The following is a 26883-nucleotide window of genomic DNA, read 5'->3' as shown; positions in this document are numbered from 1 at the left end:
TTGCAATTAAAATTGTCAAAAATAGCTTCTTAGCAAAGAGTCATTTCTGAAGCAACAATTTTGCTTGGTCTGTCTGGGAATAACCTAATGTGGTAGTCAAAAAATAAATGTCTGAAACTTGATCCCCTACATACTGGTCTTGACGTTCTCTTCTGCGCTATTCAACCAATCCAGTAAATGTGGAGGAGGAGCTAAGATGGAGTGTTGTCTTTTTCCAAAAGCAGAAGTTGTGTCACAGGCTCTCTCTTTCCATTTCTCCTGAAAACCAGAACATCCAGTTATTGTGGACTCCTCTGTGATGTACCAGGCAGGCCAAAACTATGATGTCACCAAAACAGGCAAAAATTGAAGGTGGTATTTTCAAACAGCTCTTATAAATGGCATTATCATTTTCACAGTAGCCTATTATTCCAAACTCACTGTGTGGAAATATAAAACACAGAAAAATCACGTTTTTGACTGCACTGGGCCTTTAAAGTTCGGGTTAGGTAAGGGAAAGGGTTAGGGCAGGAGTTAGTGTTTAGGGTAGGGACGTCCCAAGGATCCCGGTGAGCACTTTCCATAGTCCAATGAAATAAAAAGTTGTTCAGGTGTTCTCGGCTTTCGAACCAATCACAAGGAAGAATAGTGCTTCGCAGCGATAGTTCTCCGTCACATTCAAAGATCTCTCTTCCTGATTGGACCACACTGTACTTGCAGTGACGTGAAAGTGAGAGGGTTCGATTAATCTCGTCCGGGCGTGCGTGTTGGCTAGGTTTGCACCGGCTGAAAGTTGATTTCTTTCGATTTGGAAATGGGCTGCCTCCCGGCCGTGATCCAGGTACCCCCCCCGCTCTGTACGACGGTGAATTGGGCTCAAAACAAAAGTGACGTAATTAAGTACGTGTTGTAATCAGTATGATTCTGTGTTTTCTCATGCACAAGGGATTTGCATAGACAAAAACGCTTTGTCTGCTTTCCCAATAAAAAATGGTTTGAAAATTCCAACATTTATTTTATGGAAAAGATGCACCATGCTGGCTTGTTGACAACATGACGGAGTGGCGCAGATTACTGTTTGATTTAAGAGGGCGCTCCTATTTCCCAGTTTAAGCCCGATGACGTGACGGGCCATTGACCGGTTCAAGCTGAGACAGGGTAAAATAACTCCCTCAATGCCGTTGGAAGCAAAAAGACGAGGGAGGGGGAACTCGAATGGAAGGCGTCCGTGCAACACAGAGGAGACAATCGAGTTTGATAGAGCTTTAAAAAATGAATATATCAGACGTAAAACCAACATTATCAAAATAACATTGCTACCCAGGATACACGGGACTTTTTTACAGTATTTGACTGTCCCATATATGTCATTACTACAGGCAGTTGAGCCTTGTTTATATTGTTTTGCAAGCGAGCTTTGAACAGGGTCGGGAGGCCCAATCTGGTGCGGGAAGCGGCCGCCTTCTTCGGAGTGTGTTGTTGAGTGGTTCGGTCTTTTCGCGCACCAAGTAAGTGAGGCAGTTGTATATTCAATGCAATTTTGTGAAATATACACAGATTTTCAAACCACTTGAAACCTTAAAATCAATGTGAGAATTGGATGTCATCTAATCATGTTGCGTCTGTTAGCTTGAGCCAGCTAGCTAACGTAAGCTAGCTAGCTACTAGCCAAGTAGTTAACGTAAGCTAGCTATTTACTGTAACTGGCTGCATTATTTTAGATTTTTTGCGAGAATTGTTTACGTTATGTGGCTAGTTAGGTAGCCAGCCTCGACTGTGTCACCCGAAGCTAGTGGCTAGTTAGTTAGTGAACATTAGCTATCTAGCTAATTGATCTAGGTAGCTAACATCGTAACTAGCTAGCCATATGGGTCTGTTTTGGTTGTTGAACACTGAAATACTAACGTTAGCTAGTAGTATGTAGCTACTATATTATCCCAGCTAACGTTAGACACACTATTTTTTCTTTAATACCGTTAGCTGATTGATTTAGTTGATGTTTACCTAAAGTTATAGTGTCTAAGTTAATGGGGATGAATTGTACTTAACTGCACATTGCGTTAGCCACTTCCAGAGCAGTCGGAGCCTGTTTGCTGAACCTGAAAATGAAGGATCACACGGTAGAAAAAAAATGTGGTGAAATGACAGCTTCCAGATAACCCCCTTAGTCCAGATTTATTACATGACAACATTACAGTAAACGTAATTGTTTTGATGAGAAATGGCATATGATGACTGCAAATAATGCATTTCATATTTTGTACTCATCGCAGAGAATATGAAACAGGTGTCACGATGACGTCCAGATTTGGTAAAACCTACAGCCGTAAGGGAGGCGACGGCTCATCATCCAAGTTCGACGAGGTCCTGTCCAACAAGAGAGCCACGCTCAGCACCAAATGGGGCGAGACGACATACAAGGCCAAGGTGAGTTCCAAGCGCCCCGGCCCGAAGACTGAGGTGGCAGAGCAGCCCAAGAGGCCCAAACTCTCCAACGAGAGCTCCGAGGACCCCTTTGGGTTTGACAGCGATGAGGAGTCCAAGACGGTCACCTCTCGCGTCCCACAGGCAAAAGCCTCCCCAGTCAAGCCGGCATCCACAGAACTGCCCCTGACAGGGAGGCCAGGCTTGTCCCTGGAGTCCAGCAGCAGAACCAGCCTTGCTCCAAGTAGAGCAACCTCTAGTCTGGGGATTGATAGAACCCAACTGAGGGTCACCGAGGACACAGCCAGGTTCTTCAACACCACCCCCACAACAGGTAGGAGGACACTCATGTTGCAAAGTAGGACTAATAATACATTGTAGAATGTTCGATGGGGCCAAAAGACTTTGACTTCCAGAGGGTGTAGGGTCAAACACATCTAAATATTGTGCATGCATGGAATTTTCCTCTGCCTTGCAATTTGGTAGTTTTTATTTGTTAGAGATTCTCTGGTGCTTTTGTAGACTTTTTAGCCAGTACTGAAAGTAGTGTTTACCTGCCAAAAGTGGTCCCTGAAAATTGCTTATAAAGTCTCATATGTGCCCCAAGTCATTGCTGTCTCTCCCTCTGACGTGTGCATCTTGCTAGTTGTCACTCAAATGACAAGGGGCTGATGCTCATTAGCAAGAACCTCAAATTGCTAGGGGTTGGCCCACGGGGGGGAAAATGGCGCAGCACAGCTTCCAGAAAAAGCCACTTTCAAACAAGGGATAATTGCAGCTAATTGAGAAGACAGTAATTCTGCTCATAGGTTATGCATGTATGAACTACACATTGACACCGAGCCCAAATACTGAGTTGTCACAAGTTCTGGAGCATGTCTTTAAGAATAAATATTGTGTGCCAAGTCAGCCATCCCTAGTTACAATTATTGAAACAGATTGATTTCCTGTAATTCATTAAATGCGAATGAATACAAGGTAATTATAGGTACTAAATATTTTGATTGTCCTTAGATTTAGTGATCCAATCCTGAGCAGTAAAGAAGACAGTTCTTCTAGTGAGGTTACAAAATAATATGCATAATTATTAATTTAGGATGCAATTGTCTCTATTCATTTCAGACCATATGTCATCCACCCATCTGATTTAGTCATCAGATTGGTAGCTGACCTCATGATTCAGACGAGTGGACATTTTTTAATGCAACACCCTGCCTTGTGACAATTTACCACTTTGCAGACACTGTTAGCTTTTGACTTTGGAAAAGTTTCCCAACTCTTGGAACAGACAAACCTCTAATCTGTCTCTGTGTCTTTGGAGCAGGCTTCAACAGGCGAGTGAGTGAGTGAGTGAGTTTAGCTCACCCTTTGGACTGGAATATTGGGGACAAACTGTCAGCCTGGCAGGCTCTCGTGGATTACTTCCAAAGCGCGTTCGCCGGGGAGATGCAAACCCATTAGAATGTGCAGTCTTTATGTTGACTCGCTTCACTAATATAAAACCAGTCCACCTGACAGGGGTAGCCTCGTTTTTAGGAGGCCGGCTTCTCTGTGGCAGGTGGTTATGATTGTATTCAGCCTTGCTAAAGGAGCCCGCATATTAGGTTGTTTGCCCCTAGCAGAACTCGGCTAGGCGACGCAAACGTCTGTGCCTCGCATACTCCCTAAAGACCTTTCACTTGAGAAACAAAAAGGAGCAATATTGCCGTTTGTCCCTCTTGAGCAACCATGGCAACAACAACAGCCAGAAACCCTTTCTCAAAATTAATTCAAGATAAATCAATAAATCTGTCATTTTTATGTTTTTGCTGAGGTCTTAGTCGTGCAATTTTACATCTACCTAAGATGTTTGGTACAGTATTTCTCAAGTGAAAAAATGTCTCTCGTTGGATGACGACATCCGCTTCACTGAAGAATCCCGTACATAGTTCCCACTCCTACTAGGCGCCATAGTACTGTTGGTCAATCACAGACGTAGGGATGCAGGCTTCGCCTACGAAACTTCTAAATAAAACCTGCTGAACACCAACGGACGACAACTTCAAATTTCGTCGTAATATATGCGCCAACTGTTTCGACTTGGACACATGGAACAGGCTTAAGTAGACACGCTGAATGTAATTTACTGCATCAAGGCAGCAACTTGTTGCTCTAGTTACAGGCCCGTTTCAATGCAATGTTGCTTGCTGGTGTGTGCCTTGTCCACCACAAAACAGTATCGCATAATTTTACATCCCTGCATATTTGCTCTATGCTCTAAAGTTAATTTCCAAAATAATAGCATATTTGCTGTATGCCCTACAGTTAATTCCCAAAATAATAGCATATTTGCTGTATGCCCTACACTTAATTCCCAAAATAATAGCATATTTGCTCTATGCCCTACAGTTAATTCCCAAAATAATAGCATATTTGCTGTATGCCCTACAGTTAATTCCCCAAATAATAAGGGATACAAAGTATATTGAAAGCGGGTGCTTCCACACCGGTGGGTGATTCTCATGAAACCAGTTTCTAAAATGTCTGTCAGATTGAGTTGCAAAATCATGATGCATTTTTAAAAATCAACTGTCATCATTCAGGACTGAGATGTAGGTTTTGGAAGTGTCTAATTTTAAATACATTTTACACCTGACTTTGTACATTTTCACCCCATTCTCATTACCGAAATGGGTCAAAATCCTTTATCAAAACAACTTTTGAATAAAACACAATGTTGCTATAGTTTGTCCATAAATCATAAAAATGGTATACTAGTTGAAGTTTACATTTAAACTCTAATATTAATTACATAGTGTTTGTGGACATGTCATTAAGTAACACTTTCTCACGTTCCTGTAAACTCCAGTGAGTTAAAAAATATATATTTTTATTAATCTATGATGCATCGTCTAGATCAAGTATTCCAAAACTGGGGTATGCGCAATGCTGTCGGGGGTACGCCAAATAAAATAAAAATAGTATTTTTTCAAACAGGTCATTTATATTTTCCAACGGGGCTATACATTTGGGTGAGGTTGCCTCGTCTCACTGCCAAAAATAAAATTAACCGTCTAGTGTTCAGTGAAATAACACAATGTAAATTACAGGTAGCCTAGTGAAATAATTAACATCCAATCACGTTAACCGTTACTCTCTCATGGGAATTCCACTAATAGTCCGTATGTAGCCGAACGTAGCTGCTGCTCATTCCGTTAGCTTTAAAATGGATAAATGGTTTAAAAAAGTAAGGCCCGCGTCCATAGAGACATACCAGTGTTACTGGTAGTACTGCTACTACCAGCAGTACTGCACCTGTCGGCGACAAGTTCAGCTTCCATGAGTACATCCAATGCTATCATCAGTAATTCTACATTTGTTGTTAGCCCAGCTAGCATGGAGACTGACAGTTGTGAATCTGATGCAGACCGAAGAACTAATGTCCCCTTACCCGGGAAAGCACAGAGCAACAGACAGGGACGTTGGACCATCGAAGAGGGGCAAATATGATGAACTACATTGATTTGGGGTTCACTTATTAGGAGTAGTGCCTTTCCTCAGCCACAGTGTGTTTATGTGCAAAAGTACTATCTCACAACTCACCAAAACCTTCACTCTTGCGCAGACATTTTAGAAACAAAACATACGAGAATTAAGACTTGAGTAGTACGACATGTATAAAGGCAACAGATACTATTTAATGAGATGGGGCTAGAAGCATCTTACATGGTGAGCTACCGAGTGGCTAGGACAGGCAAGCCCCATACTATTGTGGAGGACTTAATTCTTCCTGCTGCCGCAGATATGGCTGGGACAATGCTGGTGGAAAAGGCCAAAAAATCTATACAGACAATGCCTTCATCAAACAACACTGTTCCATGATACATACGTGACATGGCAGGAGATGTTTTGAAACAATTACTGCTTCGCATGCAAGCCGGTGAATTCTATGCGTTACAGCTGAAGAGTCAGACGTGGTGGGCCTGGCACAGCTCCTGGTATGTCTGTCACATTTATGGGGGTCAATTAAGGAATACCTCTTCAGGAAACCAGGACAACAGGAGAGTATTTTTTTTAAAGTACTGGACAGCTTTGTGACATCAAATGGCCTTTGGTGGTAAATATGTGTTGGTATCTGTACTGATGGTGCAAAAGCCATGACAGGGAGACATAGTGGAGTGGTAACGCACATGCAAGCAGTTGCTTCCGACGCCACTTTGGTACACTGCAGCATCCACCGAGAGGCATAATTTTCACTTGTCTGACCGCTTGCATGATGATGTGTTTCTCACACAACTGGCCTATCTGGGTGATGTTTTTTCTCACCTAAATTATCTGAATCAAGGATTACAGGGATATCAGCAACTATATTTTTTTTATTTCACCTTTATTTAAGCAGGTAGGCTAGTTGAGAACAAGTTCTCATTTACAACTGCGACCTGGCCAAGATAAAGCATAGCAGTGTGAACAGACAACAACACAGTTACACATGGAGTAAACAATAAACAAGTCAATAACACAGTAGAAAAAAGGTGCTTTAGTAACAACACGGATGGCACTGTGATAAACTGCATCTAGTTTGCTGAGTTCAGTATTGGAAGCTATTTTGTAGATGACATCGCCGAAGTCGAGGATCAGTAGGATAGTCAGTTTTACTTTTACTTTGGCGGCGTGAATGGAGGCTTTGTTTTGCGAAATAGAAAGCCGGCTCTAGATTTGATTTTGGATAGGTGTTTGATATGAGTCTGGAAGGAGAGTTTACAGTCTAGCCAGACACCTAGGTACTTATAGATGTCCACATATTCTAGGTCGGAACCATCTAGGGTGATGATGCTAGTCGGGCGTGTGGGTGCCGGCAGCAAACGGTTGAAAGCACGGGACAAAATTGAGCCTATGATTAAGAATTTGGAGCTCTTTGTTTGCATTGACAAGGACAACACACAGGTCTTTCCATCATTGTATGATTTTTTTTTTTGTGTGCACAGGTACTTTCCCGAAATGGATGACACAAACTGGATTTGTTATCTCTATCATGCCTTGCCTCCAGTCCACTTACTGATATCTGAACAAGAGATTCTCATTGAAATTGCAACAAGTGGTTATGTGGGAATTGAATTGAATCAGAAGCCAGTGCCAGATTTCTGTATAGGTCTGCGCTCAGAGTATCCTGCCTTGGCAAATCGCGCCGTTAAAACACGGATGCCCTTTGCAACCATATACCTATATGAGAGGATTCTCGGCCCTCACTAGCATGAAAACGAAATACAGGCACAGGCTGATTTAAGACAGACTCTCCAATACAACCCAACATTGCAGAGTTATGTGCATCCTTTCAAGCACACCATTCTCATTAACCTGTGGTGAGTTACAGTGGCTTCTGAAAGTATTCACCCCTCTTGGCATTTTTCCTATTTTGTTTCCTTACAACCTGGAATTCAAATATATTTTTTTAGGGGGTTTGTATCTTTTGATTTACAGAACATGCCTACCACTTTGAAGATGCAAAATATTTTTTGTGACACAAGAAATAAGACTACTGACCTTGAGCACGCATAACTATTCACCCCCCCCCCCCAGAGTCAATACTTTGTAGAGCCACCTTTTGCAGCAATTACAGCTGCAAGTCTCTTGGGGTATGTCTCTGAGCTTGGCACATCTAGCCCCTGGGGTTCTTGCCCATTCTTCAAGGCAAAACTGCTCCAGCTCCTTCAAATCGGATGGGTTCCGCTGGTGTACAGCAGTCTAAGTCATACCACAGATTCTCAATTGGATTGAGGTCTGGGCTTTGACTAGGCCATTCCAAGACATTTCCCCATAAACACCTCGAGTCTTGCTTTAGCAGTATGCTTAGGGTCATTGTCCTGCTGGAAGGTGAACCTCCGCCCTGAAACAGGTTTCCCGTAAGAATTTTCCTGTATTTAGCACCATCTATCATTCCTTCAATTCTGACCAGTTTCCCAGTCCCTGCCGATGGGAAAACATCCCCACAGCATAATGCTACCACCACCATTATTCACTGTGGGGATGATGTTCTCTGGTTTATGAGAGGTGTTGGGTTTGCGCCATACATAGCGTTTTCCTTGATGGCCAAAAAGCTACATTTTAGTCTCATCTAACCAGAGTACCTTCTTCCATATGTTTGGGTCTCCCACATGCATTTTGGCGAACACATACAGTGGGGCAAAAAAGTATTTAGTCAGCCACCAATTGTGCAAGTTCTCCCACTTAAAAAGATGAGAGGCCTGTAATTTCCATCATAGGTACACTTCAACTATGACAGACAAAATGAGAAAAAATATCCAGAAAATCACATTGTAGGATTTTTAATGAATTTATTTGCAAATTATGGTGGAAAATAAGTATTTGGTCAATAACAAAAGTTTATCTCAATACTTTGTTATATACCCTTTGTTGGCAATGACAGAGGTCAAACGTTTTCTTTAAGTCTTTACAAGGTTTTCACACACTGTTGCTGGTATTTTGGCCCATTCCTCCATGCAGATCTCATCTAGAGCAGTGATGTTTTGGGGCTGTTGCTGGCCAACACAGACTTTCAACTCCCTCCAAAGATGTTCTATGGGGTTGAGATCTGGAGACTGGCTAGGCCACTCCAGGACCTTGAAATGCTTCTTACGAAGCCACTCCTTCGTTGCCCGGGCGGTGTGTTTGCTGAAAGACCCAGCCACGTTTCATCTTCAATGCCCTTGCTGATGGAAGGAGGTCTCACGATACACGGATCAGTTGTCCTGGTCCCTTTGCAGAAAACCAGCCCCAAGCATGATGTTTCCACCCGCATGCTTCACAGTAGGTATGGTGTTCTTTGGATGCAACTCAGCATTCTTTGTCCTCCATACACAAAGAGTTGAGTTTTTACCAAAAAGTTATATTTTGGTTTCATCTGACCATATGACATTTTCCCAATCTTCTGGATCATCCAAAAGCTCTCTAGCAAACTTCAGACGGGCCTGGACATTTACTGGCTTAAGCAGGGGAACACGTCTGGCACTGCAGGATTTGAGTCCCTGGCGGCGTAGTGTGTTACTGATGGTAGGCTTTGTTACTTTGGTCCCAGCTTTCTGCAGGTCATTCACTAGGTCCCCCCGTGTAGTTCTGGGATTTTTTCTCACCATTCTTGTGATCAATTTGACCCCACGTGGTGAGATCTTGCGTGGAGTCCCAGATCGAGTCTTGTATACAAGTGGTCTTGTATGTCTTCCATTTCCTAATAATTGCTCCCACAGTTGATTTCTTCAAACCAAGCTGCATACCTATTGCAGATTCAGTCTTCCCAGCCTGATGCAGGTCTACAATTTTGTTTCTGGTGTCCTTTGACAGCTCTTTGGTCTTGGCCATAGTGGAGTTTGGAGTGTGACTGTTTGAGGTTGTGGACAGGTGTCTTTTATACTGATAACAAGTTCAAACAGGTGTCATTAATACAGGTAATGAGTGGAGGACAGATGAGCCTCTTAAAGAAGTTACATGTCTGTGAGAGCCAGAAATCTTGCTTGTTTGTAGGTGACCAAATACTTATTTTCCACCATGATTTGCAAATTAAATCATTAAAAATCCTACAATGTGATTTTCTGGATTTTTTTTTCCTAATTTTGTCTGTCATAGTTGAATTGTACCTATGATGAAAATGATATGCCTCATCTTTTTAAGTGGGAAAACTTGCACAATTGATGGCTGACTAAATACTTTTTTGCCCCACTGTATGTGTTTGCTTATTTTTTTTCTTTTTTCTGGACACTCTTCCGTAAAGCTCAGCTCTGTGGAGTGTATGACTTAATGTGGTCCTATGGACAGATACTCCCAATCTCTGCTGTGGAGCTTTGCGGCTCCTTCAGGATTATCTTTGGTCTGATTAATGCCCTCCTTGCCTGGTCTGTTAGTTTTGGTGGGTGGCCCTCTCTTGGCAGGTTTGTTGTGGTGCCATATTCTTTGCATTTTTTAAATAATGGATTTAATGGTGCTCCTTGGGATGTTCAAAGTTTCTGATATTTTTTTTAATAACCCAACCCTGATCTGTACTTCTCCACAATTTTGTCCCTGACCTGTTTGGAGAGCTCCTTGTTCTTCATGGTGCCGCTTGCTTGGTGGTTCCCCTGGCTTAGTGGTGTTGCAGAATCTGGGGCCTTTCAGAACACGTGTGTATATATACTGAGATCATGTGACACCTAGATTGCACACAGGTGGACTTCATTTAACTAATTATGTGACTTCTGAAGGTAATTGGTTGCACCAGATCTTATTTAGGGGCTTCATAGCAAAGGGGGCACCACTTGTCTGTTTTTGAATTTGAATTATTATATATTTTTTTCACTTCACCAAAAATCTATTTAAATTAAATGTTGTAATGCAACAAAATAGTGACAATTCCAAGGTGGTGAATACTTTTGCAAGGCGCTGTATTCACTATTTTTGATGAACAAATGTAAGTTTAATGTGTAAGATGGCTAAATAAAAAGCAAACTTGTTTATTATTATTCGTGCCCTGGTCCTATAAGAGCTTTTTGCCACAACCTGGCTTGTGGGAAGTGACAAACTCACACTCATGGCAGGCTTACAATGATGGGAAAAAAACATCTGAGAGTGCGCTGACCCTAGTGGGGTTACGCAGCTGGAGGTTGAATAATTGAAGGGGTACAGGACTATAAAAAGTTTGGGAATCACTGATCTAGAAGATGATAAGTTAATTTATTCGCTTAAATGCATTCAGAATGATGTTCTCCAACACTCCCTTTACCCCACTTGGCCTTCTCATTACCAACATGGTCAAATTGGGGGGAAAGTCAGATGTTTTTATTTTAGAATGTATATAATTTAAATGTAAATATTTTAATATATAACTTAGGCCTATCTCATTAGGGGATCAATGTTTAAAAAATTACTAAATATGGATTTTACTTTTTTGGACTGTGAAAACTTACGGTAATGAGAATTTTGTGAATGTTGTTAATGTATGATTTAAATAAAAATGTTTAAAAAAGTAATTAAATATGAGTATATATTGTAGTCTCAGTGAAAAATGACACTTGAGAAAATCAGTTGTGAGATTGACCCCGGTGTGGTGTCTTAAGTAATTTAGGGGTACATTTAAGCAATTAACATCCCATCATGCTTAGGGTCATGTATAAAAATGCTGGGCAGGCCATTATTTTGGCTACCCTATCATCCTATGGCGGCATAGCCAATGTCCTAATCCACAGGGCACGAGTGGTTACTGAAGGGTTTGATGAGCATGAAAACGATGTACAGTGGTTCCTCAATCAAGTTTATACTGCAGCGCATTAAGGTACATGTCTGGCACATTGCGTCATCGCAAGGGGGAGTTAGAAAACTGATAATGCTTCTGTGTTCGGTGTTAACTTTTGGTGCTAATGTTTCTTTCCTCACTAAAGTAATGACCCGTCCATGACGAGGACCGATGGGTTGTGCATACAGAGATGCTGTTCTGCACACCGCTGTTGTACTGCGCCGCTATTTGCCTACTTGTGGCCCCGCCTGTTAGCTTGCACGATTCTTGCCATTGTCCTTCGACTTCTCTCACCAACGCGCTGTTTTCGCCCACAGGACTGCTGCTGACGCATTTGTTGCACCATTCTCGGTAAACTCTAGACACTGTCATGTGTGAAAAGCCCAGGAGGCCGTCCGTTTCTGATACGCCTGACACCGACAAACACAGCATGCTCAAAGTCTCTTAGGTCACTAGTTTTGCCCAATCCAACGTTCAATCAATCAGTAACTGAATGCCTCTATCTGCCTGCTTTATAAAGCAAGCCATGTGACTCACTCTGTGAATGGGGTGTACGTAATAAACTGGCCACTGAGTGTATATTCTTTCAGTCTATGAGAACTGAAAGTATCAATCATTTGCACATTCAGCAACAACACTGCCACGTTCCTACACAAACCCAGGATATCCTCTAAGGCCCAGTGTTCACTTGTCCACCCATAGAAACTCATTGTTTGGCTGGCGGGGAAATCAATCTGAGCAGACCAGAGATTATAGGACATTTTTCAGAGCCAGAACTTGGTAATGATGATAATACTTATTGAGCTCCATTAAGGATTCATCAAGCTTAGTGTTCCGCCCTTTTTTAATGTGGCTAATCGTTTCTAAGCTTAATTTGACCACAAAAAAAGGATAACTGAGGCGCTCAGTGATGGTGACGAAGGTGTGATCGTCTCTGCGTTGAGTGCCCAGACACCGAGAGAGGGTAGTCTCAATCCCTCCAAAGGACCGACTGCATAATGAACAAGGTCTGTTACAGCTCTGGTTGGATTCTAATCAGGCATTTTCTCAGTCAGATGATTTCTCAAGTGCAAAGGATTTGGAAATAATAAAATGTTCCCATTAAAATAATTTACACAGGAGGTAGGGAAATGCCAAACACAGCCCGTTCATTAAATGTCTTGGCATTCTCAGCAAAAACCACAACACCATGAAATAACTAGTTATTTTGAAGTCATAAATGTAAAGAGCGAGGATGTACCATCTCTCTTGTGAAATGGTTTTTCTCATAGAGTAGGCCTAACCAAGCCCAGTTAAGGTCAGGATTATTTGTGACACAGCTTTTTAATTGTTTGCATATTTCCTTATTTATGTCAGAAATGCAAATAACTAGCTGCTTTGTATGATATCCATCCAAACTTCGCTGAATTCCCTTGGATGAAAAGCTTAAATTCCATTTTGGACTTGTCAGTGAAACATCTAGGTGTCGGTGATGAAACATCTAGGTGCACCTCTCCAAAGTGTGCACAGTTCCTAAGTAATTTCAATACACTTTCATGGCTAAAAAAGATGAATGTAATCAATGCGGTGCCTATTCATTTCTCATCGAATCACAGCGTACTTCAATTTTGCCAAATGGGCGATTTAACAAAAACGCATTTGTGTAAAAAGCACAATCGTTAAACAAATGTTCCTTAACCATAAACGTCAATACACAGAAGTGTATATATTTTAAACCTGCCTATTTAGTTAAAATAAATTCATGTTAGCAGGCAATATTAACTAGGGAAATTGTCACTTCTCTTGCATTCGGTGCAAGCAGAGTCGGGGTATATGCAACAGTTTGGGCCGCCTGGCTCGTTGCAAACTGTGTGAAGACCGTAATTAATTTCCCAGAATTTTACATAATTATGACAACATTGAAGGTTGTGCAATGTAACAGCAATATTTAGACTTGGGGTTGCCACCCGTTCGATAAAATACGGAATGGTTCCGTATTTCACTGAAAGAATAAACATTTTGTTTTCCAAATGATAGTTTCCGGAATTTACCATATTAATGACCAACTGCTCGTATTTCTGTGTTTATTATAAATAAGTCTATGATTTGATAGAGCAGTCTGTCTGAGCGTTGGTAGGCAGCAGCAGGCTCGTAAGTATTCATTCAAACTGCACTTTACTGCGTTTTGCCAGCAGCTCTTAGCAATGCTTGAAGCACAGCACTGTTTATGACTTCAAGCTTATCAACTCCTGAGATTAGGCTGGCAATACTATAGTGCCTATAAGAACATCCAATAGTCAAAGGCATATGAAATACAAATGGTATAAAGATAAATAGTCATAATTCCTATAACTACAAACTAAAACTTCTTAACTGGAAATATTGAAGAACTGGGAATATTGAACCACCAGCTTTCATATGTTCTCATGTTCTAAGCAAGGAACTTAAACGTTAGCTTTTTTACGTGGCACATGTTGCACTTTTACTTATCCAACACTGTTTTTGCAGTATTTAAACCAAATTGAACACGACTAAATATATTTTATTTATGTATTATTTTAAGTAAAAATAAGTGTTCATTCAGTATTGTTGTCATTGTCCTTATTACAAATATATAAAAAACCTCAGATTTAATCTGTATCGTTTTTTTTTTTGGTCCTCCAATCGGTCAACCTATACAATTTGATTTGTTTGATGTAGTTACAAGTATTTGTCACATGCTCCGAATACAACAGGTAGACCTTACAGTGAAATGCTTACTTACAAGCCCTTACCCAACAATGCAGTTAAGAAAAATGTTTACAAATATTTACAAAAAATAATAATACAATTTTATATTTTAATAGTACGTATAACAATTTTTAAAAAAAAATTAAATCTGCCTATAAACAATATGTATACTGGTTTATTCCTTGTAGCTCTAAAATGAGGGAAGGGATACCTCAAGTCACCCAAAGCCTTAGGAAGTATATTTAGATTAAAGATCAGAATACACACGCATGACAAATAGTGATTAGATGTGAGTTGCATTTAAGAGAAATTTGGGATGATTAGGCAGGTCGATTTGTTGCTAAAAGTTGGTAAATGACGTTGTGATATCATTGCGTAGTAACGTAAAACTGCGTCATTACGTAGAATACACTAACGTTATTCAAATTGGCTGGCCGTCTCGTGAAAAATACGATTTGACATTCGTTTGTTTAGTTTTATCACATTTTTATTTGTAAAAGTAATATAAACACAACACATTTTATATGATCAGATATTTTTAATTTTTAAACAACACATTTAATTATTTACAATTACACATTATTGAACAGTTATATTTAAAAAAATATATATATATTATCTAGTAAACCTACACATTCTGAACAATTATAGTTTTAAGCAGTGTATTGGTAGTTTTCATGCCTGGCTGCAAAAGTGCATTGTGAGTGACGTCACCAGCAGACGCTCAGCTCGTGCACAGGCAGCTGCAGTCAGCCAACAATGATTTGCAATTTGCGGAAATTGCTGCTGGCCGGCTCCTGCCTGTGCACGGGCTGAACGCTTGCTGCAGACGTCACTCACAATGCACTTTTGCAGCCAGACACGTGTGTTGACTGAGTGTGTGACAGAGGAAATCGTTTGTCATTTAGAGAGAAATGCGTGCATTTTAGCGTTTGAGTCACTTTTCAAAAGTTGCTAATAAATTTTTAAAAGTAGCTCAATTTGTTGCTAGGTGCTGTTTTGGAAAAAAAGTTGCCAGGGTAGTCTGAAAAGTTGCTTAATCTAGCAACAAAATTGCTAAATTGGCATCACTGGATAAGGGGTAGGCTGTGCTGATACAGGCTTGATCCGTGAGACACATTTTGTGACTACATCTCTCAATTTCAGTTTTATGTACCATTTACAAGACTGGCTTTGTACATTTTATTAAAGTACAGACTCGGCTTCAAAATTGTATATTATAGTCGTGGGCTCCCGGGTGTAGGCCGTCATTGTAAATATGAATTTGTTCTTAACTGACTTGCCTAGTTAAATTAAAGATGAAGTTTAAAAAAAGTAGACACTGCAGTTGGGGGAAACATGGGAAAGTTGTGCTTATTTCAAATGTGTTTCACACTGGCATCTTTTTTTAGTATGCCCATTCATGTTCACACCCTCTTAAGCCTTAAGCCTTAGCGCCACCCATCTCTAAGTATTCATGTGAGGCCATATGCTACATTTTGTGGTTTTAAGGTGGTGTAGTAAACAAGGGGTGAAAGTAGTAGCCTACAACAAGGAACATATCCAGGTAAAAATACGCTATATAGTCATTGGCCTATATCTAAACATGTTCTTTACATTTACTATATATCAAATCAGCCCCCAGACACATCTCGCTAAGTTTATGGGTCATGTAATCATCTGGCTAAGTGGAGTATTTTGTTAGACATCTAACGTAAACTCACTCACATTTGTACATCGCCCTGGTCTGTACAATTGACCTTATTTTAGCACCCCAAAAACGTAATACTTCCAGATCAACTGTAATGTCAATACCATTGTAAAACACAATTTCTCCCCTTTACAACAGAATCAATTACATGAACTAAACGCTTCCCGTTTCTGCATGATTCAAGCAGGCAATGAGCCCCGTCGGGTCTTTTTAAAAATGGCGGGTGGGGAAGCGAAACTAATACGTGATAGTGAGAAGGAGATATGTAGTGTGGGAAAATAGCTTTTTTCCCCCACTCGATCTGTTGCCTCAAATTTAAATAAAACACTATAAAGAGTTTATATAATGTGTCATTACATACCTATTTGAAGGTTTGTGTCGAATTTGAATCTGGTTTTTAGGGCGGTGCTAAAGTGTTCTTAGAAGTAAACAGCGGCTTTGAGTGATGATTGCTTGCAATGATGACGCAAAAAATGACTAGGTAGCCCCCCCCCTTACACCTGTCACTGTCCATTTCTTGTTTCTAAAGGATGAGAGAAGTGCTACACCTGGTGGAGAGAGATTGTAAGACAGAAATAGTTGCTTCATGCGTGCTGTACGTTACGACATGACACGTGAGGATGTAACAGAGGGTCAGTTTTTTTTTTGTTTTTTTCAACTTTTCTCCAATACTATAGAGCCATTACCATGTCAATCAACGCTTGAATAGAAACCTAGTTCACACCCCTGATTTTCAAGTCAACACAGTCGCTACAGTCCCATTCGTTTTCTTTGTAGCCTCGTTTGAATGTTGCGGTTGTGCACATTTGTACGGAATGGGGTGAGTTTACGTTAGCTAGCCAAACAAGTTAATAATTCCAACCCATACAGTTTAGCAATACAAACGGTTTGTCATCCACTTAGCTAGCCATCCACCATGCATGAAATGTGCAGTATTAATCTGCAGGTAAAGCTAACACACCAGCTAGCTAACAGTAGGCTATAACTAGCAATGTGGATGGATTTCTGACTAAATTAGATACTAATATGGATGAATGCTTCATGGCAGACAAACTCCTTGTACATGTAATCCAGTGAGTTATTTTATACGAGCCTTCTGTGTTCTTTTCAACTCTGCGCATTTGCAATCAAACTTCTAAATGGATGTCCTTCTCATACTCTGCTTCTACCAGGCATTCCACTGAGTTCAAAACTCAGTCCACTTCTTCTCTGAAAACACCGTTGATCTCCGTTTCTTCCCCATCACGGTCATCAGAATAGGCAGCAATTTCTGGTTCAATGACATTGCTATTATCTTTAAAAACAAATCTGTGTTAGACTACGGATTTAGGGATGCCCCCATTTTATGTTATAGGCAGTAGCCTATGGCATGGCAGACCAATCAGGACTCATCTCTCAGCATGACCAGCCTCTCCATTATCTCAGCCAATCAAGGCTAGCCAGGAAGAATCCTTTGTTTCTCCATGATAAATAACTAGACTCATAATATATGTGTTGATATTTAGAGATCACCTGCAAATTAAGACACGTGAAAGTTCACATGTTCAAAAAAGGATTTCTGAAAGAAACATTTTGAAAACTTTGTTAAATATCTTCTGTGATTTAGGAACGCCCGCCTTACTCTTCACAGTTTGGCTCCCGAGTGGCGCAGCGGTCTAAGGCACTGCATCTCCGTGTAAGAGTCCCTGGTTCGAATCTAGGCTGCATCACATCCGGCCGTGATAGGACGGTGCACAATTGGCCCAGCGTTGTCTGGTTTTGGACCCGGGTGGGCCGTCAATGTAAATAAGAATTTGTTCTTAACTGATTTGCCTAGTTAAAAAATATATAAAAATGGAGAGATCCAGACTCATTTGACAGTAGTACCAAAAGTAACACATTCTAGTATCGAACTGTTTTTAATGATCTAGTTTTGAAAAGTACAGATGTTTCGGTATACAGTGCAACACTGGCCAGGCAACACACAATGAAATGCTAGCGGTTCCCTTAGACTTCCAGTCATTGAGCCAACAACTATCCATTTTAAAACGCATCTCGGTATAAATAAATATTACATAATTTTTTGCAACGGTGGCAAACGCTGTCAGGCGCTGCTCCAGAATCTCCTGTAAGTGTTCAATTTGGTTGAGATTGGGTGACTGAGAGACACACTTTAAACCCTTATGCTCCTTTTGACACCCCTTTTCAAAGTCACTGAGATCTCTTCTAGCCATGGTAGCCAAAATAATGAGTGACTGGGCATTTTTTATGCATGAGCCTAAGCATGATGTGATGTTGATTGCTTAATTTAATTCAGGAATCACACCTATGAGGAAGCACTTGCTTTCAACGTTGTTTTTTTAACCTTTTATCTAACTAAACAAGTCAGTTAAAGAACAAATACTTATTTTCGATGACGGCCTAGGAACAGTGGGTTAACTGCCTGTTCAGGGGCAGAACCATTTTTTTACTTAATTTATTTTACCTTGTCAGGTTGGGGATTCGATCTTGCTACCTTTCGGTTACTATTCCAACACAAATATACTTTGAATCCCTCATTTACTCAAAGGGTTATCTTTTATTTTGGCAGTTACCTGTACCAGGTTGAACATGGTGAGATTATACACTCCTAAATTGATACTGCTGTTTTATTTAGGTTATTTTACAGCTAGCTAGCTACAATCACATGCTCATATTGACTTTGGTAGTATTGTGTGTAGCTACATTTGCTTTCTAGCTGGCCAGCCAGTCTGCCCAACGAGAGCGTTGCATTGTGAGTTTTGTATTCAACTCGAGCTGCAAAATATTTCCTAAACTATTTTCAAATGTTGCTCCCAACCTTATTATACTGGCATTTTTTTTTTGTTGGCACATGTTATTGTTATTTAACACCGTAAATCATAGGAATGTTTTTTTGGGGGTGTGTTATTCCTTTTGAGGGGGATTCACCAGAATGTGCATGCCTGCACGCAAGTGGTATGTAGCAGTGTATTCAAACTCAACTTCAAGTATAGTTGTTTAGGAAGTCATTGCTGTCCCAAATAAATAATAACAGGTGCCCGTGTTTTCAATGTCCACACCCTGTCTTCACATGTAGGCTAACCCGGTCTGCTCCTGTTGTGGTGAATGAGACCAATTAAGTTGGAAATGTTTACCTGACTCAGCATTGAGATTTTTCTCCAGCTTTGCTAAAAGCTTCGAGGGTGTGCTGCTCCTCTCACAGCCCTAGCAGTAAACACTCCCTAATACATGGTTATCTCCACTTTCTGCTGTGAAAATGGCACCCATGCGGCATTGTGACAGGCATCAACTTTCTTTTTAGAGTACTTCAGCTGCTCTATGCTACATCTCTGTCAGAGACGGTAACTGCCAAGACTTATGTGGTGCTAATACATTGTTTTTTTCTCCTCCAGCCAAGCCAAGCCAACCGAGCTGGTCTAATGAGGGTGCGACTGCAGAGAAACATAGCTACTCATGGTACAGCAACGCCTTGGAGAGCGACAAGAAGCCCATCGCTCAAACCACCACCCTAAAGAGCGAGGCCAAGGACTCTTACGACAACTGGGATGCTGTGATGCTTCTGGGGCCCACCTCGCCCACCCCAGAGCCCACTAGAAACCCCTCAATGTGGGGTGGGGCGGGCAGCTACGGCCTGGGTCTGGCCAGGGAGGACAAGCCATCCCCAGAGCCGACCTCCAGTTACGTATTGGGCCAGGGGGACTTCGAAGTCCCCATTGAGCCCTCCGAGTTCCAGGACCACTCCCAGTCTCTCCTCAGGGCTAGCACCAACTGCCGGACCTACCACCGGCCCAACAAAGGCAAGCAGGCCGGGGACTCTGACAGCACCAGTAGTACTAGCACCAGTACCAGCACATCCTTCAGTAGTGGGCCCGGATCTGGCCCACTCAAGACCAACAATACGGAGAACAGCAACAAGCCGGCGGGCCGTGGGAGGACGAGAGACTACACAGTGCTGCACCCGTCCTGCCTGTCAATGTTTAACGTCACCATTCAGGACCGGATCATGGAGGAATACACCCCCGCTTCCGCCGTGGCTGCCCCCCTGACAGATCCGGGAGAGGCTGGCCGCCTGAAAAAGAAGAATGAACCAGCACCGGCCAAGGCCATCAGGTGACGACCTGCTACGTACTAGTGATTGTTACATATTGCAATATTATTTTGGACAATATTATATCCTTTCTCTCTCTCTCTCTCTCTCTCTCTCTCTCCCAGGTTCAGACCTACACAGAGCAAGGCCAAGAAAGACACCAAGCTGGACTTCTTTGGCTTCGAGGAAAACGAGGCAGGCCGTGGTGCCAACCAGGAGGGCGGCAGTTCTGACCCTGTGGCATCCGGCAGCTCCAATTACAAGATTAAGTACTTTGGCTTTGACGATATGAGCGGCAGTGACAGCGACGAAGACGAGGGCTCCCACGCCAAAGAGAGGAAGGCTAAGAGGGCTGTAGCCACCGCTGCTGCAGCCACAGCCTCCCTTGCTGCCATGGAGATGAGGGTGGACAGCCCCCTGTCCAGCAGTGAGGAGCTGGACAGTCAGACCAGCAGCAACACAGGTCAGGGACAGGACTTCAGGCGTGGTCAGTACTACCAAACCCACTTGGGAATACACAGACCGGCATCAGTACAGGGCATACTTAGGCCTCAGGCGAGGTCAATAACACGGACTTCGAGATCTCTTCACAGGATCCTCACTAAATGCTAATGTTATGTTATTACGTTCCTCAAAAGCTATTTAGGAAAGCGAGTAACGTTTTCTTTCAACCTTCATGGTAGTTCTGTAAGGCCATTAGCGGGGGCAATTTCTGGGGGGCAGTGTTTGGGATGAGCACAAACAAACAATACTGATAAGTCCTGATAAGAAAACTGAGACTCATCCACACACAGCTCTTTCCTATACAAGACAGACATCTCAAAGATAGATGGAGATATACAGTGCCTTACGAAAGTATTCCACATTTTGTTACGCTACAGCATTGATTAAATCGTCCCCCCCCTCAATCTACACACAATACCCCAAAATGACAAAGCAAAAACAGGTTTATATAAATGTTTAATTTATAAAAAATGTAACTGAAATATGACATTTACATACGTATTCAGATCCTTTACTCAACACTTTTGTTAAAGCACTTTGGAAGCGATTACAGCCTGGAGTCTTGAATATGACACTACAAGCTTGGCACACCTGTATTAGGGGAGTTTCTCCCATTCTTCTCTGCAGGTTGGATGGGGAGCGTTGCTGCACAGCTATTTTCAGGTCTCTCCAGAGATGTTCGATCAGGTTTAAGTCCGGGCTCTGGCTGGGTCACTCAAGGACATTGAGACTTGTCCCCAGGCAACTCCTGTGTTGTCTTAGCTGTGTGATTAGGGACGTTGTCCTGTTGGAAGGTGTGCCTTCGCCTCGGTCAGAGGTCCTGAGCGCTCTGAACAGGTTTTCATCAAGGATCTTTCTGTATTTCTCTCCGTTCATCTTTCCCTCGATCCTCACTAGTCTTCAAGTCCCTGCCGCTGAAAAACATCCCCACAGCATGATTCTGCCACCACCATGCTTCACCATAGGGATGGTGCCAGGTTTCCTCCAGATGTGACGCTTGGAATTCAGGCCAAAGAGTTCAATCTTGGTTTCATCAGACCAGAGAATCCTGTTTCTCATGGTCAGAATCCTTTAGTTGCCTTTTTGCAAACTCCAAGCGGGCTGGCATGTGGCTTCCATCTGGCCACTCTACCATAAAGGCCTGATTGGTGTAGTGCTGCAGAGATGGTTGTCCTTCTAGAAGGTTTGCTCATCTCCACAGAGGAACTCTAGAACTCTTCTTTTCCCCCATTTTTCTCTCAGTTTTGGCCGGGCAGCCTGTTCTTGGAAGAGTCTTGGTGGTTCCTTCTTCCATTTAAGAATGATGGAGGCCACTGTGTTCTTGGGGACCTTCAATGTTGGAGAAATGTTTTGGTACCCTTCCCCAGATCCGTGCCTCGACACAATCCTGTCTTGGAGCTCTCCTTTCCAAATCATGTCCAATCAATTTAATTTCCCACCGGTGGAATCCAATGAAGTTGCATGATCAATGGAAACAGGATGCACCTGAGCTCAATTTCGAGTCATATAGCAAAGGGTCTGAATACTTTTGTAAATAAGGTATTGTTTATTTTCAATGGATTTTCAAATGTCAAAAAACCTGTTTTCTCTTTGTCATTATGGGGTATTGTGTGTAGATTGAAAGATTTCATAAATAATAAAAACATTTTTTTTAGAATAAGGCTAATTTAACAAGGGGTCTGAATACTTTCCGAAGATGATGTGTTTGTGTATTTCGCCGCATGCGTACATACATGCCAGTGTAGATCTGAATATAGATTTTCAATAATCTATTCTAATGAAATACTTTTGGCTATTAATGACTTGGTCACAAAGATTCACAATTCTATATGTAATTATATAGACTTGGTAATGAACTGTGATGATCTGCCCTAGTCTAACACACGTTTACATTTGGCATGTCTCCTGTAGATGTGATGGACTTCCCAGAGGACAACTCTGCCTCTGTGGGCCTAGAGATGCCCAGGAGACCTCAGGCAAAACAGGTGGAGAAATCCAAGGAGAGCAGGGAGACCAATAGGAAGATCTTCAGTGGCCCCAAAAAGGTAAGCGTGCGGGGTGAGTTCCTATAGAACACTCGTCCTGGGTTGCGTTAACCAGGCCACAACGGCACATCATAGCGAAACACTTTGCAACGGAAAACAAAAAAATAGCACTTTTCATTGGACAAGGTCAGGTAGTCCCCCCCTGTTTCAGTCCGTTTGGTGCCTAATGAACTAGACCCAGAACTTTCAGCAGAGGATGAGTAGACTACACTCTGTATGAGCTGAAGAGATGCCAGGCTGAAACGGCTGTTGGATTATTTATATGTGGATGAATGAAGGGATGAACGGTCATTGTAGTCTCAGATGGTTCTCATTTATCAAAAGAACCAGTAATGCCTGTTCTCCAATCGCTTTGATGGACTTGATCTTGACGAGCTCCACCATTGAATGCTCTGTATATATGGAGATAGTTTAGTTCCCAAAATAAATAGTTTAATACATATAAAATGTGTTTCCTGATCTTTCTTATCTCTCAAATGTAGTGCAGACACTTCAGAACAAACGCTAGCTTAGACAGGGCTTAGACTTAAAGTTAAGAGCAAAGCCTTGTTAAGAATGCGATTTGAAATCGTATTGTGGGAAAGCCAGACACATTATATGAGTTGGGTTTGTTAGTAGGGGCTGGGATGATACCAGTATTGCGGTACTCATTAGTATCGTGGCAAGGAAACAAAACACAAAGTGGAAAACAGCCCCGATGTTGGAAACATCAAGTTGTTTTCCAAGCTATAGGACAAATTATTTTTGTAGACCAAAGAGTGTGATGTGCTTTGTTTTCATTGTTGCCATGATCCTAATATCGCAATATTATTTTCCGTCACAACCCTAGTTGTTAGGTGCAGGTTATAGTTTATACAATGATTCGTATAATGATAGTTTGAAGGCAGCTTGTCATGAATTGTTTTTCTTTGCATTTGGGTTACTACAAACCTGTAGAGTGCCAAGGTGCCTTCCAAGTCTTCCGAGAGGCTTTCTCCACATTCCTCATCTCTTGCCCTGTAATGTCCTCCATGCAGATAACATAATGGGCGAGCTGAACACATAAAAAAAACAATAGCACTCCAAAATGACCTGGGTATTCATGAGGTGTCAAAAGGTAGCCCAGTCGCAATCGAAAGCGCTAACTGCAGGGGTAGTGAAGTGGCAGTCTGACGCATGCAGTGGTAATGCATAATTGTGCCGGTTTAGGGTAGTTCAATATTGCACCCTATTCCTGATATAGTGCACTACTTTTGACCACGGCCTGTAGTGAACTATGTACTGTAGGAAATAGGGTGCCATTTGGGAAGCTGCCTGTAAGAACCCTCCGAAAAACCAATTAAATTTGATGCCTAACAATGAATGTTCTTCTCTTGCAGTTTGTTTACAAATTGCTTTAAAAAAAAAAAAAATGATAATAATCAACAATCCCGTTTTTTTTATAGATTTTTTTTTCATTCTACTTTTCATTCTGCATAACCAGTTGTGCTTCATGCATTATTTGTGTGTGTACGTTCTGGCCCTCTGTGTGCACTGGATATGCCTGTCTTTTGATGTTGGCTGTCGGATGTTAGAGGTTGATTCAATGGCCTTCATTATTATGACATCTGACTAATTCATGTAGAAGGTTTGCTCATCTCTCTCACACGTGTCCCCTCGTTTTTCAACTCTGATTGTTTTGTCACAAATGTTGCGTTATGTAAGTGTGACCATTCTGGGATTGGCACGTGCGTTATGGTCTGTAGAACAGCTTGCAGATGTACTGTGGGTAATTCCTACATGACAAGATTATTATGGACAAAAGAGCAATATTTTTGGTTGTTGTTGTCAAACGTCAGTCTAGCATCAGTCATCGTCCCCAGAATATGTCTATGGGTGTCTTCTAGAATGCATAGACTTCCAGTCGTTGCCCTAACGCTAGTTAGCATTAGCCTGCATTTGGCTGCGCCAGTGTATTTCATCTTTGTCCACTACAGTATTAAATCCCCCTTGTAGGCTTTACTAGGTATAGGTATACTCTTTTTCCTCTAACTTTTGTTTTACTTCAATGAAAAAGGCCTCCATCTTTGCAATCAACAGTAGCCTAGGCCCCTCTCTCTCAGCGCACAAGGAGTGCGGACAAAAGACAGCAATTACTGGCTAAAGGAAACCCTGGGGGTGTGTGTGTGTGTAAGATGGTGTAGACATACGTCATAAAATGTTTGCTTGTTTAAGGCCAGAGTAGGGCTCCTGTTACTGTCTCGGGGGGGTGTTGGACCACAACAGCTGATGGCTGGTTGAGTGGTTTGGTTTCACCAGTGAGTCCCCCGTCTGCAGCTGTAAATGATCCTCAGTCTTCGGCTGAGTATCTCTCTCTCGCACTCAGCCTCTTTCTCTTTCAGCCTTCTAGTGGTCAAAAGTGTTGTGTGTGTACTTGCTTGTACTCGTCTCTAACTTATGAATCGGGCCTTGGGTAAACATTAATGTATCCATTAAATATCCGATATGTAAATAAACAATTCGTTAAGGATGGTTCATTTGAGAGAGCTTATTGATAACTGTTTCCTACTATAGGCAGTTGGCTGCCTAGTGATTTGTAACATCAACTCTCTGATGTGAATAGTTGGCAACAGTTTTTCGTTTACAAGTGCTACTGCATAAACTAACTGAAATGCACCAATTGCGCATGCTACACATCATTACTGTACCATAGTATTTTTATCCATTCTAAATCTTTCTACTATACATGAGAGGGGCGCCACATCTTGGTCTTGCCTAGGGCTGCAGCCGAACTGCTAGGACTGGGCCTGACCAACACAATTTGCCTCTAATTTACTTGCATTTGCGGCGGACCTTGGCCTGCTCAAAATGAGCTGCTGCTGTTGGGAAGTCAAAACTGTCCAACTCCTTGGAGCAGCTTGCGGTGCGCATTAGCCTCGTTACTTTTTCCTCAAGGTGCGATCTCGAAGCTGTCTCTGTTGTGGAGAAACAATCCCCTCTCTACGGAATAATCAACACAATCTTTGCCAATTTTGCCCAGTCGGTACACTTGGCTGAAATCCCTTATTAGGACCTCGTATCTTTTGCATGAGTAAAAATAGAAACGCACACCCCCACACTAATTTCCATTTAACTTGAGGATATATTTGCCTTTTTGAAGTTAGGAGTATTTCCATCAATGAATAAAAAACATTTTTTTCAATGGATCGTTGTTGTTTTTTCTCCTGGACAATTTGGCCGGCAGCAATGCTATTTATCGGTTTTACAGTTTTTTTTTTAATGGACAAAAGTTGGTATTTATTGGCTAACGTATGTGTCAAACTCATTCAAAACAGGGCCGAGTGTCTGCGGCTTTTCGCTCCTCCCTTGTGCTTGTTTGAATTAAGGTCACAATTAATAAAGAACTCCCCTCACCTGGTTGTCTAGGTCTTAATTGAAAGAAAAACAAAACCCTGCAGACACTAGGGCCTCCATGGAATGAGTTTGAAACCTTGGTGTGCACAGTATGTTTGCATGAGAGCGAGTGCCCATGTTTACAGAAAATGCCTTGCTTCTCAAGACTCACTGCCGTGGGTGCGGTGAACCTGCCGGTCTGTGTCCACTTGATTAGAGTAGGATCATGGTTGAAAGTTGAGCTACACTCGGTTCATTGTTTCCTACAGTGCTCTATCCTGTGCCAGCAATGTTTTTTTTTTCTTCTCTTTTTCTTATTTTCTTTTCATTATTAATATCCCAGCAACAGATTCAGCCAATGGGATTTTTTTTTAAAGCAGAGTGGAGAGGAGCCAAGTTTTTTTTTCTGTACACTCCTGTGTCTGTATACGGTGGGTGCTGGCAGTTGTCTCCAATCAGTCCTGCTGTTTGAGCTGCTCTGGCCGACTCGTGGTTTAATAGGCGTTCATTTAGACGCGCGCTCCCTCCCAACAGGGCTTGTTTTGTTACGCAAACCAACAAAGACCAATGTTTTCTACCCCATCCGCACTCTCTCTCTGTTACATCTCCCTCTGACTAATGAAATAAAATGTGCTCTGTTCCAAGACACTGATCATTCCCAGTATAAAAAAATCACCTTGAATTAGGAGAAATTGAATAAACTTTAAATTGTCTGTTGCAGCTGTTTGGAGTATGTGTTGCTCAATGGGTCTCTTTTGTTTTAACACTGTTGTAGTAGAAAGGGCTGATGGGTTTTTGTGTGATTTTTAAATGTGAAGTAACTTCATGGACTTACCTCATCACGGTGTAAGTTTAGTTG

At 41.8% G+C, this 26883-nt stretch overlaps 1 protein-coding gene across 4 annotated transcripts in view; it reads left to right on the top strand.

Annotated features, from left to right (window-relative positions):
* The first annotated feature begins 725 nt into the window (after positions 1-725).
* LOC110499016 (wings apart-like protein homolog) overlaps positions 726-26883 on the top strand; it is a 48362-nt gene continuing 22204 nt past the window's right edge. For 2 of the 4 annotated variants that reach the window (XR_016489363.1, XM_021575817.3), the window contains exons 1-5: positions 726-1487; positions 2253-2737; positions 19430-20147; positions 20250-20611; positions 22540-22673. Coding sequence is in view for 2 of the 4 variants with exons in the window: in XM_021575817.3 (XP_021431492.3) it covers positions 2275-2737; positions 19430-20147; positions 20250-20611; positions 22540-22673 (1677 nt within the window). In the remaining 2 variants the exon portion in view is untranslated. The remainder of the gene's footprint in view (positions 1488-2252; positions 2738-19429; positions 20148-20249; positions 20612-22539; positions 22674-26883) is intronic. The other 2 variants (XM_021575818.3, XR_016489364.1) reach the window with 2 other exon arrangements.

Source organism: Oncorhynchus mykiss, chromosome 20 (assembly GCF_057628025.1).
Source record: "Oncorhynchus mykiss isolate SJ-2025 chromosome 20, ASM5762802v1, whole genome shotgun sequence".
NCBI lineage: Eukaryota > Metazoa > Chordata > Actinopteri > Salmoniformes > Salmonidae > Oncorhynchus > Oncorhynchus mykiss.
The sequence above is the reverse complement of the archived record's forward strand: the minus strand, read 5'-3'. Positions and strand labels throughout refer to the sequence as shown.